Source organism: Piliocolobus tephrosceles, chromosome 5 (assembly GCF_002776525.5).
Source record: "Piliocolobus tephrosceles isolate RC106 chromosome 5, ASM277652v3, whole genome shotgun sequence".
NCBI classification, from domain to species: domain Eukaryota; kingdom Metazoa; phylum Chordata; class Mammalia; order Primates; family Cercopithecidae; genus Piliocolobus; species Piliocolobus tephrosceles.
Genome location: NC_045438.1, coordinates 122,840,581 through 122,861,037, shown reverse-complemented (window position 1 = coordinate 122,861,037; position 20,457 = coordinate 122,840,581). Strand labels below are relative to the sequence as shown.

The 20,457-nt window shown below is 40.8% G+C and overlaps 1 protein-coding gene and 1 non-coding gene across 5 annotated transcripts in view; one reads left to right on the top strand and one right to left on the bottom strand.

The window, feature by feature from the left end:
• Positions 1-20,457, bottom strand: part of CLIC5 (chloride intracellular channel 5) — a 176,799-nt gene that overhangs the window by 106,092 nt on the left and 50,250 nt on the right. Inside the window, exons 1-2 of one of the 4 annotated variants that reach the window (XM_031935634.1) lie at positions 12,625-12,696; positions 10,783-10,860 (exon numbers count right to left, since the gene is read on the bottom strand). The exons of 1 other annotated variant lie outside the window; for it this stretch is intronic. Coding sequence is in view for 1 of the 3 variants with exons in the window: in XM_026455476.1 (XP_026311261.1) it covers positions 6,874-6,936 (63 nt within the window). In the remaining 2 variants the exon portion in view is untranslated. Of the gene's footprint in view, positions 1-6,873; positions 8,624-10,782; positions 10,861-12,624; positions 12,723-20,457 lie in introns of those variants that run through there. 2 more of the 4 variants (XM_031935633.1, XM_026455476.1) reach the window with 2 other exon arrangements.
• On the top strand, positions 9,984-10,086 carry LOC111543215. Its single transcript, XR_002731780.1, has one exon. It is a non-coding gene; the product is annotated as a U6 spliceosomal RNA (small nuclear RNA).

The following is a 20,457-nucleotide window of genomic DNA, read 5'->3' as shown; positions in this document are numbered from 1 at the left end:
TGTAAGTATTTTCATATATTGATTGATTGGTTATCTTTTATCCCCTAACTCCCTATATTCTTTATCTTACTATCTCCTTCATGCATTGCCATTTAAAATTATGTGTCACTCCTACATAATAAAAAATATACAAAGGAAGAAAAGAAAAATTGCAAAAGAAAGGTCAAAAGCATTTCTTTCCTCCCTTTTCTGGTTTATCTGAGGTCAATCTGGAGTGATTCATGTGAACCAGCATATTGTCTCGGCCTCCTCCATCCTGTGAAATGCTTGTTTCAAGTAGGGACTGGACCATATTTTGTCCTTTTGATGCTCCACTGAGTAGTTCAGCCCTATTTACTTATGGTTTGCACCAGTGGTTTCAGTCTTTGATGGGCTTCAGAATCACCAAAAGGTAGCTTTTTAAGCATACAGATGCCTGGGCCTCACCCCACCCTCCTAAATCTGAATCTCTATAGGCAGGATCTGGGCAGGTACAAGTGAAGAAGGCATGTTCAGTGACTCTTTCATGCCCCAAAGGCTGAGAACCACCAGCCTACCCATGGTTTACCTCCAGTGCTACAATAAAGGGATTTCAAAGACTCTTCCAATGCCAGCAGAGCTAGAGAGAACTTCTAGAAGTTAACAATTCCATTTCTTTTTACAGGGAAGAACTCATTTCAGTTCAGACAGTAGGCTATTTATCTTATTTGTCCTTAAAGAATTTCACATCTCAGAACTAAGATACTTCTTGAAAGGAAAGACACGTTTCCAAAGCAGGTTGTCATTTAGGGAACTGGAAGAGAAATGTCCCTGACTGTTGGAGCTGACCCCTCAGAACACAAGCGGTGTTAGATTTAAGACACCCTCGGTAGAGAGAGCCCTTTACAGACCTACATCTTAGGAAACTCATGCTTAACCACTTTGCTTCTTTACTATCTCTAGTTCCTCCAGTCTTGACAACACATACAACTCAGGATGTGTTCTGGGTAATAGTTTTTTAATAGATGCCAGAGAGCGAGAGCCTACAACGCTTCCCTCATAAAACTGAGAGATAATATTTGTGCGTGTGTGAGTATTTTTGATGAGAGCACCTATGGCTATGCATAGCTGGAAGATTGTTGAGGAGGGGGTAGGAAAATCTGCAGAGCGAACCAGGGATCCTCTTGAAAACAAAGAGGATCCTATACCCTGTTCCGGCTACCAGGAGCCTTGGGGAAGCAGTTATGTAGGAGCTTTCTTAGATGAGGGAGCAACTGACAGGAGGAATCAACTTCCCTTCAGTTTGAAGAACCCCATGGGTCAGGGATCTGCACCCACCCCGCAGTCAGGTCAACTACATTACTCCAGACATGGGCTCTAGTGGGCTCCAGCTTGTGGAGCAGCGGTCCAGTCCGAGGCAGTCAGATCCAGCGGTAGTTGCACTGTACTTCAGCTGCCATTGGTCTGCAGCAATGAGACATACTGCTTGTGTTCTCAGGGGTCAGCTCCAACAATCGGGAACATTTCTCTTCCAGTTCCCTGACTGACCTGCTTTGGAAACTTATATTTTCTTTGAAGAAGCATCTTGATTCTGCGATGTGAGATTCAACTGGTAGGACTGAGCCTCTGACTTCTTGTAAACATCAAGGGAGGGAGGCCCAACGGCTTTACCTTTACTTATTGGGCTACATGGAGTCTACAGAGGAAGTATTACTAATAGCCCAGATCCATACTCAGCTCGAAATGCGCACACCAACTCCATGAGAGACGTGCTGCTGCTATTATCATTGCACTGGTTAAAAAAAAAAAAATCTGTGGTCCAGAGAGGTCAAACACGCTGGTGAACCACAGCCTGACACCAAAGTCTCACTATTCTACCACGTCTCTTGCCACTACTAACATGGGCCCAGCAGCTGACAACTCAAAGGGAACCAAGAATGAGAAGTTTTTGACCTAACTGACTGTCTAAATTGACAGACGCTTTGTCTTGCATGGAGGGGGCCAATAAACGCCCAAAGAGACAACATAAGTCATCAGGGAGGCAGGAGCTGATACCCCTGGCAGTGGGCATCAGCCTCTGCAGACCCATTTCTCACTCCCACCACCCTTTGATGCACTTCAGATATGCATCATACAACCCTTGAAGCCAGCACTCCAGGCACATGTTACCAGCAGAAGAAGCACTCACTGCCATAGCAGGGCAGGCAAATTTGTGTATTGCATTATTGACTACAGATCAAAACCTGGAGATAGTGGGAAAGAAAAACACAGTAGCTTAACATGATGAAGGGAACTTTAAAAACCTAGTGAGCTCATGCTTAGGCAAGCTGCCCAAGGTGACCAGGCAGTCACAGCAGCTCATGGACATAGAGGCGACACCACAAGATCTGATCCTATCTATTCTGGACGTCAGATGACCACACCACGAGTCACCACAACTTGTATTGCACCCTGCACCACTCAGAACATTTTGGGCCACTCAATAAATGAAATAACTAGTCGTTTCCATCAGACAATTAGCAGGACTCTGTTTTACTTCCCGCATGCTGAATTGATGATTATTTGACTAGACCAACCCTATACACGATTGTTCTGGAGTCCTGTGGATAGGGCTTAATAGTTCGTCAGCATCTGTTAACTGGGCACCGATTGGATGCTAGATTTCTATCAACAACACTCCTGACTGTGATGCCCTGAGGCTGTTAGAAGTTCTGGACATTTAATCAGCATTAGCAAGGCCACCTATGTCAGCGGTGGCAGAAGCTGCCTGTTATTGGACCTGCCTCTGATTATGACTCAGTGACTCTCCACCAGGGCTGCACACTGGGGTCACCTGAGAGTGGATATGAAAATACTGTTTCAGGGTCCTACACACAGAGACACTGATGTAATCGCCTTGGGGAGCAAACTACCATCAGAAGTTTTAAAATCTCTCTCAATGGTTTGAATAGGTAGCGAAGGCTGAGAACCACTGGTTTCTGTTGAAACCTCAGTTCCTGGTGCAAGAGACATTCGTGGCAAGTTTGTCTCTATCACAGTCACTTCTGGGGTCCTGGGGTGAGACTGGGAGTGGAGGAAGCAATGAAAATGGGTGGAATGCCTTGATCTAACCTACGCAGCACATCCTGTGTTTGTCTTTTCAAATTGCTTTCTGTTTTGCTTTTACTTCCTTGCTCTATTTCTTTCAATAAACCACACTCACTGCCATTATCTCTAGCCTGTTGTCCTCCCCTTATGATCAAAGTCCAAGCTACATATGATCTCATTTACTCTCAAAATATCCCTGCAAGTGAGGAAGGAGCCAAGCCTGTGTTTCCCAAGGCAAATCAGGGACGTGGCACATCCAGAACGGTTCAGTCTGGCGTGGGACTCATAACATTATTCAAGTCAGTGTGTTTATAGCAATTTTCAACTTACAACGTGTTTTCACCTATATGCTCCCTTGGAATCCTCACAGCAAATCTACAATTATAGTATATTCATAACCAGAGTGACCACATGTCCTGATTTGCTCCCAAACTATCCCAGGTTATACCTGTGCCTCCAGCCTAATTATTGATATCGTCCCCTTTTCACTCTCAAAAATGTCTAGGTTTGGACAATAAATTATATGGTCTCCTTACTTATAACACGCTCTTGTTTTAAGAGGGGGCCAGTGAGTCTCCTGAAAGTTAAATAATTTGTTAAGGATCATTTAGCTAATTAGAAGCAGAGGCAAGACTTGAACTCAGGTACTGTGTCTCCAAATCCCTGCCCCATCCACAGGTATTATGGGACATTAGAATCAGAGTTGATGTGATCTAACATTTCTTATTGTAGAAACTAAAAATGTGGGGAAATAATCTCTTAAAAGCCACTGTTAGAATGTTCCCCGAAAGGGAATACTTGGAGTACATAGCAGAAATGGATTAGTCTCCTTGGAAGCATTCTGTGAACACATTGGAATGGATTAATAACATAAATAATTGTCATCATGATGGCACTTGAAAGCCTAACTTGGCAAAATAAGGTACTAGGCCTGACATAAAGGTGTTAGGAAAAGAGCAAGAAATTCAGAGTCTAAACTGCTAGATTTGAGGACTGGATCTGAATGCTATCTGCTGTCTACCTTTAGGCATTTCACCTACTCTCTGTGAGCACATGTATTGTTCAACAGAACAGGGGAAATCATCATTCTTAGTTCCCTGGGCTGTTACAAGAAGAGCAAACTGCAGCTCATCAAGTGCTCTGACAGCGAGTCTCATGAGGTCCCCGTGAATCCAGTTTATTCATTTTCTTTATCTCTCACATGAGTGAATCAAACCTTATACAGTTGCTGAGGATCAAATGAGATAAGGTATTTGAACATACTTTGTATGTCCTAATATGCTGCAATCTTTCCTTCTTCTTATCATCATTATCAGCAGTAGTAGTAAGAGATAAGGACTATCAATTGACATGGGAGACAATTATATGTCCTTGTGAAACTCACTGGGTGACTGTGATTTAGAGTGGTACACCCGGTGGAAACAAGAGGTTGGGAGGTCCTTCCAAGGGGGTGTTGAAAATGGCCAAGTCATGACTATAACTGAGTGAAACCCACCCTGCTTGGAAGTCTTCATAGAAACCAACCCACTCTGCCCTGCAGAAAGCGCTTCAGTTACCTGACACCATCAACAAGACCTTTCTTTTTATGGGGAATCATGTACTTCAGAGAAGCTCCAAACTTTGGAAAAGTGTGATTCTGTCCACAATGACATCACTTCCCTCAAATGACACAGTTCAAGTAAGGCCTGGGCAACATCTTTCTTTCACAATATTTCTAGCCTTTATTTGTCCCATTTACTTGTAAATGAGAATTGCTAACCTGAAGCTCAAAAAAAAAAAAAAAAGAAAGAAAAGTGGGGTTGATGGAGGGGTCAAAACAACTTTCATACCTGATGTTTTGATCTCCCCATCAATCTGGTTTTTGAGGTAGCCATGAAGGCCTGCCTGGTTCTCATGGATTGATTTCTTTTAGGGAAAAAACAATTGACAACACAATCATTTTAGAATTCTTTGGGGAACGCTGCAAATTGTGCAGTAAGGTTTTTATATAAATGGAGAGACTCTCCAACACTGCCAACAAGAAAATTCCAAAGGTGCAGGTAGAATGGGTCTCCACACCTAGGAGTGGGGCAAAGGGCTCCTTTGGCTCTAAAGAACCAATTTGTGTTTCAAATATCTTTCAGGAACTTGACACCTTGAAACTCCCTACTCTCAGGGAATCTGAGTAAGTCCTAGAATCGCTTTCTTCAAGGAGAGCAGCAAGACTCTGTTAAAGCTCTCCCTATTCACTCCCTAGGCCCCAGGCCTGGCCGCTGGGGTTCAGAACACCCCCTGCTGCCCTAAGGTCCAACATTGCCCCGCATCAGATGAGACATGACCTCCTTTATTACCTGGGTCTGCCAATGGACCTGGAAATCCTGCCTGGGGCAGGGGTGCGGGGAGTCCCAGAAACCAAAGGAGCAGACAGGGACCACAGTGGGAAGAGAACAGGCTGAAGAAAGCAAGTGTCACTGAATGTCAGGTGTAAGTTTGAAAAATAAACACGAAGAATGTAAAATTCAGCAGAAGAAATTTAACACACCTTTGTGGTAGCCTGGGACAATGGAGACAGATCATGTACCAAGTGTAAAGTAAGTCACAGTTCATTTTTATATATTTTAGGAGTCAGAAAGTACCAAGGACCGTGGATTGTTATCACGGTGTATGTAGATCTCATACTTTCTGCAAACATCTATTTAATTAGCTTGTAGAAAGGGTTTTTGGGGCAAAATAACATTTTCCCAATTCCAGGGAATATTTATGCCTTTTAAATTCTGCCAGGAGGCCCCTGACAGGCACCAGAGACTCTTCCCTTCTCAGCGATCTGCATATTTCTCCGGAAACTTTGCACTGGGAGAGTTTTCCCCCTTTGTGAAAGGTCTTGGCGCCCAGGCAGTCCCCGACTTCCCCTCCCCCAAGTCCTGGCGACTGTTTCTGCTCAGCCCTGGAGGCTACTCTCCTGCAGCCTCAGGTTTCCCTACTTCTGCAGCGTCGGCACCAAGGGCTGATCAAATGTTTCTTTCTCCTTACACCGGCGGACCAGGAAAAGGTGCCGCGGCCTCCCCTCCATCCTTCCTCCTACAGGTTGCAAATAAAGTACAGCAGCTCTGACATTAGGCAGTTTCTGTCCAGGTAGCAAGGCGACTTCATTTAAATTTGCACTGTGCTCCTTCATCCCTGTCTGCATCAGGTTGAACGATAGGCTCTCCGTACTACCAAACGCCTAACATTTCCTCGATACTGCCTTGAAAAATTATGATTATGACAAAAATAATAACGTCGGAGAACGGAGAGCTTGTTTTCTGCTTTGCAAGTCACCAAGCAAGGAAACACTTTTGTCTCCTTGGCTTTTATTTTAGGATCGCTGAGCAAAAGACAGAAAGGGAATTTTACGAAATGTATTTTCGCTTTGCCAAAGATAATTGTCAGTAACGTTTCTCTCCCATCCCTCCCCTCCTCCCATTTTAGAGGAAAGGTTCACGGGTCCAGCCAGGTTTCTGCCGCATCCCGACACCTGGAGACATCTTTCAGGACCAGCCCCAATCGCGCCCGGGCAGGGCTCTGGACTCGGACTCGCAGCGGTGACAGCGGAGGCGGGGACGAGGGTTGACAAACTGCAGGTCAACTCTCCGAGAAGATAGCCACCTGCCGGAACCTGCCTTCCTCCATTCCGCCCAGGAGCCTCGCAGCGGGGCGCTGGCCTGCGCAAAGGCCACGGGGGAGCGCAGGGCTCCGCGCCGCCCTCCTGGGAGGGTCCGAAGTCCAGTGCACCCCGCGCTCTGGTGCGTGAGCCCGGCGGGAGACGCGGCAGGTGCGGCAGGTGCTGCGGGAGCCTGGACTCCGACCTACCTTCACGAAGAGCTCGATCTCGGGGTCCCTGTCGTCCCCGTTAGCTGTCGCCGAGTCTGTCATGCCGTTGGCGCCCGGGGCCACTGTCCCGGGCCGGGGAGGCGCCACCTCTGCAGCGCCTGGGCCAGCACTCTGCGCTCCTGCCGCTGCCCAGCGGGGCCCTTCTTCAGGGCGGTGTTTAATTTTTCATAAAACCATCTATTTCTCCAGCCCTGGTAGCGGGGTCTGAGAGATCAGTGTCCCAGGTGCTTACAAGAAAAGGAGCGAAGCCGGGAGGAGGCAGGGGGCCACGGTGAAAGCCGGGTTAAGGGGATGACAACAGGTCCCGGGAGCAACAAGTGCCGGGCTGCCCGGAGGTGTCACAGGATCCGCGACTGTCAGCGATCCCGCCGCCGCCAACGCGCCCAAAATAGCCGACGGCTGCAGGGCGGGGTCAGCCGGGCGGGGACGCGGCGGGGACACCCCGGGAGCTCCGGCCTGGGCCGGGCCACGGCCCCCGCCCCAAGACCTCGCAGGGCAGGAGGCGGGGACAGAGCTGGCCCTGGCAAAGCCACATGTCCTGGGGGCTGATAATGACGGGGAGGGAGACAGAGTCGAGGAGAAGGGGAAGGGGAAGAGGAAGGGGAAAAGGGAAGGGGAAGGAAGAGAGGAGATGGCTCTCAAGTCTTCTGTTTCTTTAATAAAGCGTCAGCTTCTTCGAGTTACTCCACTACCAGCGTTACCCACTTGGAAAGCCCTTCCTGTCTTAGCGATGCTCAGAACCCCCACCAAAAGGGGCACTTGCCATCCTTAGCCTGAGCAAAAGGAGAGTAGGTTGCCAGGGAGGGGCAGGGCAGGGGTGGCGCCTGGAGCAGAGGGGTGAGTCAACCGGGTCAGGTTCGGCTCAGGGAAGGATTCATGCCTTTCAGCCTCCTGGGTTTGTTTATTTTTCTTCCCCCTTCTTTCATTTTCTTTCTATTTCTTCCTCTATTTTCTGATCCTACTTCATTCTTGTTCTCTTCTGGTTGTTTTAGTGAAGTAGGATGCAAACACAGAAAAGATGCACATACCTTAGGTGTATGCCTCAATGACTTTTCACTATCGAACCCACCCATGTAACCAGCGCCAGATGAAGAATAAAATGTTAGCAACACCCCTTGAAGCTCCTCCTGCTCTCTCCTCTCTACATCTTTTCTCCCTTCTCCCCTGTCCCAGGGTAACCATTATTCTGGCTTGTGACAGCATAGGATCATTTTGCCTGGAATGTTGGTGTCCTGCTTCTTTCACTCATTACTATGTTTGTGAGAGTCATCCATTGTGCTATGTGTAGTTGTGTATCATCCGTTTTCACTGACACACTTATTTATTCATTTTCTGTCAATGGACATTTGTGCAGTTGACTATATCATGACTACTCTGTCATGAACATTCTATCAAACATCTTTTGTTTGGATTCACAGACACTTTTCTCTTGGATGTATACTTAGGAGTGGACTTGCCGAGTTGTAGTGTATGAGAATGCTCTCCTTATGTATACACTGCCATAGGTTTTCTAAAGTGGTTGTACCAACAGACATTCCCAGCCTTCATTTCTTTAAAAAATAGTTACTGAATCTTTTGCACCAGAATCTGGTGGAATTCTCTTTGTCTTCTTTGGCTTCTCTTTAATTAATCCTGTTTGTGCTCTGTCTTGCCTTTCTAAAAACATGTATTTGTTTCATAGCTTAATAAAAAATAAGTAATAATACTTATTATGTGCTAGGCAAAAATGTTGAGCACTTTACATGTCTGAACTTGTATAATATTTACAAATAGTATAATGATCTCAATTTTACAAGTGGGGAAACTGAGACATGAATTATTTAAGTAACTTACCCCTAGTCATTCAGCTAGGAAATGGTGAAGTCAGGATTTAAACCCAGACAGACTTGAGCCTGTCCTCTCAACTGCTCTGTAAACTGCTTTTCTTAGTGCACACTATGGAAGTCGCTTTGAGAAAATGAAGACATAGTTTTAACGGTCTTAACAGAGATAAAAATCCCTTTCAGAATAATAGTTATATGAAAGGAAAACTAAGGCTGCCACATGAATTGGGAAGATGAAGGAGCTATACAAGATGTCATGTAAAGATACTATTTATCATGGTTGGGGTGAGGAGAGGAAAAGGCTTCATAGAGCATTTTAGCTGAACCTTCCTGAAAGGTCAGGCATCTGATCGGCAAAGAACAGGGAAAGGCGCCCTCACTACCCTTTATTGCAGCTGTTTCTCCCCAGACTCTAGTTGCAAATTCCTCCTTCCTGAAGAAAGCAGTCACCAAGCCTAATGTGCAACCCTCTTGGTACATTACAGCTTAATGAAGGTGATGTTTAATTGCTTTCCTCCTGCTTGGTTTCAGGCTTACATCACCAAAGCCTTTAGAGAAACGGTCACCTTCACAGTTGTACATTCTGAGCCAATGACTACATACTTTAGGGAAGGACCAAGGTTACAGAGGGAGACTGGTGCCTTCACTGCATGATGCACAGACTCAAAACATCTCTGCATTGAAGTGTGGGCAATATTCTTAATGGCAATGTGGTAGTAGCAAACAAAATTATATGCATAAAATGCCTTGAGAGTTTTTGTTTTTTTGTTTTAATGAAAAATGTGTTACAAGTATTTTAGATCATTTCCTTGACTATGATCTAAACAAGGTGTGGTATGATTTCCCTTTCCTTAATCCCCAACCTATCAGAGTTAACTTTCATTTTATCTTCTCCAAATACCTACTGCTATTGGAAAATTGGACAGATTCCTTTCAAGAACATTTTATAGGAAGTATCTCCCATTTGGACATCGCTGCAGATATCTTATAGTTTTGATATTATAAACCTTCATGCTGCAAAAAAAGTTCTTCTTTGGCCATAAACTATTTCTGTGCATATTTTCTATTTTCAATTTCATATTATGCCTTAGAGCTCAAGATAAAAGGACTTTATTTTGTACCCTTTAATGTTAAAGAATAATTGGTTAGAGTCAATTCCAGCTTTGTCCAGAGAAAAACACTATATGTCTACTTCCAGCCCATAGTTTCACAAAAGTGGTGCAAGTTTTGGACAAATTTTTACCAGGAAAGGACTCTAAAAACATATTACTTTGGCAGCACATATTCTAAAATAGAAACCATACAGAGAAGATTGGCATGGCCCCAATAAAAGGGTGACATGCAAAACTGTGTAACATTCATATTTTTTTATGACTGTTGAAAGTGAAAACTATAACATATCTGATAGCATTTTTAATATATTTAGATTCAATAATATGACCACTGCAGCATAAAGGGTAAAGGGCAAGGAATTTATATAGTTGTAAGGTATATATACTTTAGTTGATATAGTAAACTCTAAGTAGCCCGAGAAAACCTAGGTGTGTGTATTGTAATCCCTAAAGAAACAGCTATATGAGTTATAAAACAAAAGTATAGTAAAAAAAAAAAAAAAAAGCCAACAGATAAGCTAAAATGGAATGACAAGAAATTTTCAAATAACCTGAAAGGCAGAAAAGAGGAAGAGAATAGAAAACTGATAATAAAATGGTATACCTAAATATAACCATATCAATACTTAAGCTAAATATAAATGGTCTAAACACATAAATTAAAAGCTGAAGATTGTTGGATTGGATAAAAAAGCAACAAGAAGACCCAACTACATGCTGTTACAGAATTCACTTCAAACACAATGTTATTGATAAATTAAAAGTAAAAGGATGGGAAAGCCCTTGCCATAAAATGATTAATCAAAAGAAAGCTAGCCTCTAAATTAATATAATTATTAGTAATATATAAACTTATATTAATGTAAGTCTATTAGACAAAATAGGCTTCAGAAAAAGGAAATTATCAGGAATAGAGACATTACATAATAATAATAACAAAAGAGCCAGCTCACCAAGAAGATATGACAACCTTAAATGTGTATATACTTAATAACAGAGCTTCAATAATGATGAAACAATGGCTGATGGAACTGAAAGGATAAAGAGAAATATAGAATTATAGTTAGAGACTTCAGTTCTCTTCTTTTAGTAATTTATAGCACAAGTAGACAAAAAATCCACAAGAATATGGAATATAGAAAACCTAAACAACACTATCAAAAACCTTGACCTTATGAACATTTATGGAATATCCCACCCAAACAACAACATAATGTACACTATTTTCCGGTATACATGGAACATTTACCAAAACAGATCACATTCTGGGTCACAGAACAAACTTCATTACATTTAAGATAATGAAATTATACAAAGTATGTTCTCTGACCATAACGGAATCAATTAGATTAATATCCAGAAAGATATCCAAAATGCTTCCAGTTATTTGGAAATTAAACAACACACTTTAAGAAATTCCTTGATCAACAAGGAAGTCTCAAAGATTATTTAAAAATATTTTGAATTGAATTCAAATGAGCATACAACATATCAAAATTTGTGAGATGCAGCTAAAGCAGTGCTTAGTAGAAAATGTATACATAAAACACTTATTTTACAAAACAATGAAGTTCTGAAATCTGTAATCTAAGCTTCCACTTTAAGAATCGAGAAAAAAGAATAGCCAGCTAAAACCAAAGCAAGCACAAGTAATAAGATGATAAATATAAAAACAGAAATTAATGAAATTGAAGAAAAAATAAAACAATATAGAAGATCAATAATATTAGAGGCTGGTTTTTATAAAAGATCAATATAGTTGATAAATTTCTCACTAGATTTACCAAAAAACTAGAGAGAGAAGATACATTATCAATGTTAGATATGAAAGATGGGATATCAACTATAAACTACACAGATACAAACAGATAAGGGAGTACTACAAACAACTCTCTGAACATAAATTAGACCTTTTAGATAAAATGGATAAAAGACACAGACTAACAAAATTCACTCAATGAGAAGTAGATAACCTGAATAGTCCTATATTTATTAAACATATTAAATTCATAGTTGAAAGCCCTCCAAGAAAAGAAAACTACAGACCCAGCTATCTTCATTAAGGAATTCTACTAAACATTGTAGAAAGAATAACACCAATTCCATACAATCTCTTCCAGTAATGGGAAGAGGAGGAAGCAAAGGACTTGTATCCAGGATTTATAAAGAATTTTTACAACTCAAAAAAAAAAAAAAAAAAAAAAAAACCCCAACTAAAAAAATAGGCAAAATATCTGAGCAGACATTTTATCCTAGAAGACTTACCAATGGCAAACACATGAAAATATGCTCAACATTCTTCAGTAGAGCAATGCAAATTAAGAGATACCACAATATACCTATTAGAATGGTTAAAATGTGCATTCATGACAACCCCATGTGTGAGCAAGAATGCAGAGCAACTGGAACTCTCATACATTGACGGTAGGAATGCAAAATTGTACAGTCATTCTGGACAGCAGTTTGGCATTTTCATACAAAGTCAAATGTACACTTACTATATGGTTCACTTACCATCTCTTGGTATTATCCAAGAGAAATGAAACTTTATGTTTACATAAAACCTTGGCACATAAAGTTTTTTACAAAAGTATTATTCATAATTGCCCCAAACTGGAAACATCCCCAAATGTTCCTCAATGGGTAAATGAATAAATAAACGGTGATAACATTTATACAATGGTATATCACTTAGTGATACAAACGAATGAACTATTAATTGGTGCAAAACACAGGTAAATTTCAAATGCCCCATACTAAGCGAAAAAGAAAAACAGTCTCAAAAGGTTACTTACTGTATGGTTTCATTTACATGCCATTCTGTAAAATAAAAAAATTATAGGGATGGAGAGAAGATCAGTGGCTGCCAGGGACGGGGATAGAGGAGGGTTTGATTACAAAGAGGCAGCTTTCAGCTGATAGAACTGCTTTGCATCCTGTTTGTGTCGGTGGTTACACACATCTCTGTATGTGTTAAAATATACATAACTATACACCAAAAAGGTGAATTTTCTGTATGCAAATGTTAAAAATGATCAAAATACTTAAATAATTTCCAAAAAGGTAAAGTCATCAGATTCTATTGCCATACCCACTTTCCGCACAGTCTTTGCTTCAAATCTATAACATCAGACCTCGTCTTACCATTAATTTCAGAAATGTAAAACAGATTTGTGTTTTATGAGATGTAGTGCTTCTAATTAAGTTGATCAATAAAATAAAGTGAACGTTCATTGAAATAACAAATAAAACAAAATAAACATATTTAGAGAGTGTATTTGTGTGTGTGTTATGAAATGACATGTACTGTAAAATAATGATGATGTTTATGGGGAGATTTTTCAGAAAATGCTCACCTTACCCACTGCCAGAGTACAATCACATTATTAGTCACAAGTTCTAGCTTCTCACATACCTAGCAGTATTCAGTTGAACCCATTCACTATACCCAGGGTAGCAGCTATTTCCATGGGAATTAAACAGTTTGCATTCTCTGCGGGAAATCTCCCAGACAATCTCAAGGACTTGAGGTTTAAGCTGGAAGATTTCGAAGACAGCTTCAGAAAGACATTATGTCTTTGTGGGAGGACCGTATGGGTGTAGACGAAGGGAGGTGAGTCCTAGAGGGATCACACCTGCATGAGGTCACAGATTGGGCTATGAGGGGGATTGAGGTGAGTTGCTAGTTCTATTTCTTTATAACCTAAGGTGTCCTTGTGTATGGCCAACATGATCAATGATCTTGGCTCTCACTGCAGTCTGTCTATTGGTGCTTAGCAAAGGCAGAGGCCTGGGAGTGAGCTGGACTGAAGTCAAGAGTCCTTGTCAACAACCATCACTCATCCCACTGATTCACTCATTACTTATTCCTTCAACCAGTGTTTTGGGGGTGTCTACTATGTGCCAGACACTGCTTATACTCATTCTAGAACCCCCTTAGAACATACAGTGTGCATACCACCTTCTGATGATGAGCAGTCTTAGTTTCTGTATTATTCCTTCCTGGATTGTTATAGCTTTTCCACTGGAGTGGAAGTTTCTTGAGGACAGGAATCTAGTTGTGTGTTTCTTTTGCAAGACCCACAGGATATAATGGTCCCTTGCTATATACTTATAAGCAGGCAAATATGCCCCGTATAGTGCACATGTTCAATAAATAATTGTTGATGGAATCAATGAATGAATAACCAGCACTTCTATTTGCGGTCTCCTCCATCTGGGATTTTGACCTTCCATCAGTGAAATGGACACTACAGTGTGGAGTTTTTATAAAGATTCTAATTTGAACTGAAACATATGAAAGAGTTAGATCATAATAATAATAATACTTAACATTTGCTTAGCGCTCACCATGTGTTGGGAGCTCTGAAGTCCTTATTAGCTCACTTCATTTCTATAATAATCCTATGAGGTAGTGTTATTAATCCCATCTCACAAATAACGAAGCAAAAACTTAAAAAGGATAAGTAATGAATCCAAGGTCATGTGGATAGTTATAAACAACAGAGCTGGGACTCCCTCCATTGCTAACACCCATATTATTAACCACAGGATGTGGTTGGAGAAGGTCGTGATGCTACTAGAAATTTAGAAATTGCTTACTGAATTGGTGGAATAAGTAAATGACTAGTCTTGGATAAGAAATGGCTAGAGTTAAGGATTCCGGATTTCTTCTTTACTCTGCTTAAACTAAGAGACACTCAGAGGTGAAATTAAAAAGGAAACATAGGGCCAAGAGATGGCACACAAAAATTAAAAAATACCCAGCCCTAGGAAACGGAAGTTATGGGAGCCAAAGGGCAGGAGAAAAGTGATCTGAGGTCATCTTCTGTTGCATCATCATGCATTTTTGGCAGGATTTACTGCTCTGGTGATTGTCCTCACTTAATGGCCAAGCTCCTACTTTGCTCTGGCAAGATCACCTTAAAAATACAACTATTACACAAATACTTTTTAAAAACCTTGGACAGAGTCCAAGATAAATACATGTAACAAAATTCCAAAAAAAAAATGCACCCGCAACTGTCACCCAGTATTACTCTGATCTAGACATCTGATTTTCTTTTGGCGAACAGTCCATCTTGCTAATTGACCAGTAATGGTCTTTAATAACTCAAAAAACGGAATACCATTAAACAGAGCAAGGGTTGGGGGAAAAGCAAGCTGAGGGACATGGGTCACCTTGGAAGCCAGCAGCTGCATCGGTGGGAGTAGAATGAAGAATATTTTGAGGGAATTGGGCAAACACCCATGACCCCACATATTAAAGTTTTGAAAATACAAATAAACAGTTGTTGTAATCATAGACAAATAGGTTCTACTTGCCCTGAGTTACCCAGTTTCCTTGGAGATCTACCTTCCTCCATTCACAGTACCTTAGGTTCAAGTAAAGCCTTAAGGATGGTCAGGTGACTCATGTTGGCCAGTTAGAGCAATGCAACCTCTAGTCACAGTGATTGGTTCAAAATGGGCACATGATCAACTGGAATCCAATGAGATTCAATTCTGGGACTTTTGTCAGAAATTTAGAAGACCATTTTTCCTTCTGCTGAACTTACAAACAGACTAGGCTATGATCCTAGAGCTCTTTGAACTATCCCACCACCACTAAGACAGAACCTGACTGAGAGTAAAGCAAACAGAGAACAAACAAGGGCCAAGATATGTAGAGAGGAAGCCCAAGTTCTGACTTGGATGTCTTAGTGCCTGAAACTTCATACCACTAGATTTTCCTGTTCTAAATGGTTAGTAAAATTCTTTTTTGACTCAATCTTGAATTGAGTTTTCTAATGTTTACAACTGGACATTTATTTATACCCACATCAGTTAGAATCTGTATAGAGGGCTGTAGGCAAGAGATGGTCTATATGATAGAAAAAAGTCCTCCTGGCTATTAGAAGGTGGACATGAGGCATTAACACAGTGATGCACTTTAAGAATGAGGCCAATCCTGAGGTGAATAAAAAATATTAAAGTTCCAAATCCTCATAAAAACACAACAGTCTCCTGAGCTAAGATACAAAAGCAAAAATATGTTCAGGAATTGACAGAATTCCAGAGAAAGGCTGTATGCGTAGATTTAAGGTGATCATACATGGTACAGAATAAAATTTTAAAAATAATAAATAATGTCTCCATTAATTGATTTTTTCAAAAGAGAATGTATTATAGTACAGTAAAAAGAGCACTAGACTGAGATCCAAAAATTCTGAATTCAAGACTTTCTACCCCTCTAATCTGGTTGTTCAACCTCTCAGAGCCTCAGTTCCTTTATCTGTAAGACGAAAATAACTATACTTTCCCTGAAGTTTGTGTAGTTTGATTAAAATTATTTATAAATAAATATAATGCACCCAACACAGTGACTGACCCATAAACAAAGAACAAAAGAGTTATTTTTCCCCAAATGTGTATAAGGCAGGCATTGAGCAAAGCATTTCAGAGGCAGCATCTCACTTAATCCCTCACTGCAAACTTCAGTATGCGGGAGCTGCTATTGTTACCTCATTTTGCAGATGAAGAAGCTGATATACACAAATTAGTCAGTAAGCTAGAAAGCACTAGAGCTGAGGATCTGAATCCCAGGTTGTCAGAGTCCCAAGTATCTGCTTATAACGACCTCAATAAATAAGGGCCAGTTAGTATTATTTTATTACGAATGTGTTTAAGTGAATAGTAAACTAAAGAAATAAAAATAGTAAAGGCCCAGCCTGGAAATGAAGGCTGAAGGTCAGCTGCTGAATCATTCAAAAAAAGAAATGCTCCCAGGTAAAGAATGGAATGCTGGATGGCCTTTAACATGGTTTGGCTCTGTGCCCCCACCCAAATCTCATGTTGAATTGTAATCACCACGTGTCAGGGGAGGGACCTGGTGGGAGGTGACTGGATCATGAGGATGGATTTCCCCCATTCTGTTCTCATGATAGTGAGTTCTCATGAGATCTGATGGTTTAAGTCTGTGGCACTTTCCCCTTTGTTCTCTCTCTCTCCTCCCGCCAAGTGAGACACCCCTTGCTTCCCCTCTGCCTTCTGCCATGATTGTAAGTTTCCTGAGGCCTCCCAGCCATGTGGAATGGTGAGTGAATTAAACCTCTTTTCTTTATAAATCACCCAGTCTCAGGTATGTCTTTATAGCAGTATGAGAACGGACTGATAAAGCCTTCATCTTTATTTCACAGTTTCTCCCTTGCATGGCACGAGCTCTTTGAGCTACATAAGAAATTATTTCCTGAAAGGGATTAAATACTATGGAGAAAATTGCAAGTGCTTTCTTGGAGATGAACAGCGTTGGTCTAGCCTGAATTATTATTATTATTTTTAAGAAAAATCTATCCTAAAGGTAGGGAAGCAATGTAAAAGTCCCCCCGTAGAATTCTAGGAACATGTTTGTATTTAAGCTTTTTTTCTCTTTCCATATACATCCTTGTATATACATCGCTCTCCAATTTAGAATCTCAAAGAAATAGAATGAAAGTTTTTCTGGTCATAGTGAGGCAGACACAGAGGAAATTCACTTCTGTAGCACTGTAATAAGTACTTCTCTTTAATCTATATTCAGGGAGGTAGCTTTGATTCTGTTTTTGTCATACACTTTACTCAACTGTGCAATCTTTTATGATCTGCCAGGAAGATTACTCCTACCCCCATAAAACTTGGTTGACAGAAAATCAGAGAGCATTATTTTAATTGCTTCAATTTCCTTCTTCCAAGGAGGAGGCAGAAAGTTCTTCAAATATCTCAATTTCATTAAATTCAACAAACACTTCCTGGGAAACTGTTCTGTGCCAGATGTTGTGCTCAATGCTGGGGATAAATTTATGGGTAAGATTCAGACCTTGCTCACAATGAGATCATAGTGCTCAAAATGCATGTGGGGTGCTCCCACCCCTCACCCCATTTCCAGCTAAGTAGACACAATATGCTTTCAGGAAAATACAATTGAAATAAAGCTAACAGCATTGAGAAAAGATGCTCCTTGCCTAAGTCTGAATAACCAGAAGATGAGATAACCAGAAGAGATAGCACCAACTGCTCCACAGATGAGATAGCAGTCTCATTTGTGATTCCACTGAGATGGCAATGCCATAATTATCATTTTCACATGAATTTATCTACTGACCACCTATTTATATCTCAGGTGCTCTTAGAGACATTGAGTATACCTTAAGGAATAAAACAGTTGTGAACATCCTGTGCCTGGTGGGTCTTGCAATCCATTGTGGGAGACAGAATAAACACATAAGCAAACAAATAGATGTACAATATTAAATTACGATCAAAGCTAACAAAGAAATCTGGGTAGAGAATCACAGTGAGGGGGGCAAGGAAGCCTCCTGCACAAAGGTCCACTGGGAAGGCTTCTCTGAAGTGATGACATTTAAGCCCAGACCTGAAAGATGAAAAGGAGATATTCATTTGAAGACTGAAGGGAATAGAGACGGGAACAGCATGTATGAGGGCCCTTAGGTGGGACAAAGCATTTCATGCTGGTGGAGCTGAAGTCCAAGCTCGAATTCCCCTGTTATATCCCTATGGGGTCTACATAGTGTGATCACATTTTCACCTTTCCCTATGTAATCATATTATTCAACCTTTGTAGTTTCAATACATCGCTGGAGAAAATCTGCCCAGAAATTTTCATTCAGTGAAAGAGTTCCAGCATAACCAATAATGTTGGCTCCACTGAATATATATTGAGTTTGCAGAAACTCACTCAGAAGAAACAATTTTTGTATTTCTCTGTAATTATTCATAATTTATTCAATTAGATGCACTTTGCAAAAGTTTGCAGTGCACTCCTGTGTATAAAAGATAAATATTATTCTAAAACACCTTTGTAATATAAATTTTGTATCTCAAAATTCCTCACACTTGGTTTTGCTCACTGGCTGCAACTACAGAAGGCCAGGACTTGTGGAGAATGGGAGAAACTTCTCCCAAAGGCTGATATTTTAGCTAAGTGATTTTATGCCTTTTTAAAAAAAATGCATTGAAGTTCAATCCATTACATTGAAATTAATTCTTTTTTACCTTGCTCTTTTGTCACCCCATGAACTGAATCATTGTTATTTTTTCTCTCTCATAAAATTAAGTCCCAGGATGAATAAAGCAGAATATAGACTCAGTCATTTATGCCCCATTAACACAGCACAAAGTCACTGCATCAATGGACACAAGACTTAATGCCCGTCTGAAGCCTCCCAACATTAAGGTGCAAAGAGTCAAATTGCTGACCTAATCTCTGCCTTACTCATAGGCACTGGCTCCTTGTGGGAAGTCAACAAATTAAAAGGCAGAAGGATGCAAAACAGCCACGCCAAAGTGGTCTGGTTGAGTTCACCAGTCAACACCAACGCCTCCTCTCCTCCCTTCCAGCTGGTCATAGAGATTCTGCATGCCTGGCCATGTGAATGCTGACCATACAGCATCACTCACACCTTCTCGGGAAGTCCCAGGTGGTTGGAGTCATTCACCACTGGGTGGCCATTTGCCTGCAGTGAATAAAAAATAAGGGGGTCCTGTCTAAACAATGAACAGTACTGACCCTCTGCATGCATTGGTCACAAATGGGGATAAAATATTGTAATATTAAAAGCTAACTAAGACTGTGCACACATGATTATACCTCTCATTTATCAGTATTTGAAAATCTGTTTACATTCCTTTCTCTTCCAGTAAGCTATAGGTTATAGATGCTTCTAAGGCATATATGTTCTATTCTGTCTCTCTCTATATATATATGTATTAGACTTTATTTTTAGAATGGTTTTGGTTCACAGCAAAATTAGGTTGAAGGTATAGATTTCCCATATACACCCTGCCCCCAGACATGCACAGCCTCCCGCATTATCAACATTCATCACCAGAGTGGTACATTTGTTACAACTGACAAACCTACATAGACACATCATAATCACCCAAAGTCCATAGTTTCATTAGATAGTTTACATTTACTCTTGGTACTATACATTGTATAGTTTTGGACAAATTTATAATGACATATGTCTATCATTATAGTATCCTATGGAGTATTTTCACTGTCCTAAATATCCTCTGTGCCTTGCCTATTCATTCCTCCCCCATCCCCATTAACCCCTGCAAACCACTGATCTTTTACTGACTCCATAGTTTCCCTTTCCCAGAATGTCATTTATTTGAAATCCTACAGAATGAACCTTTTCAGACTGACTTCTCTAACTTAGTAATATACATTTACGGTTCTTCCATGCCTTTCATGGAGTCTGTTCTTTCTTTATATCCCTAGCAATGAGCACAGTGCCTCACACAGAGCAGACACTTAACAAGCAGTTGTTGAATAAATGGGCAAGGGAATGACTGTCCTTCATGGCAGAGTTCACTCAACAGCTGTTTACTGAGGCTTCCTAAGTGCAGGCTGTCAGCCAGACATCTTCAAACAATAATAATATTTGCATGGGACTTTCAAAATTATTATCTTATCATAACAGCAGTCCTGAGAAGTAGAAGAATAGATATTTTTCTTATTATCCCCATTTTAACAAGATCAGAAAACAGATGCAGAGAAGTAAAGTGACTTGCCCAAGTTCCCTGAACTAGAAAGTGGAAGAGCCAGGACTAGCCTCTATGACTCTCCAATGTACCTTTATGCC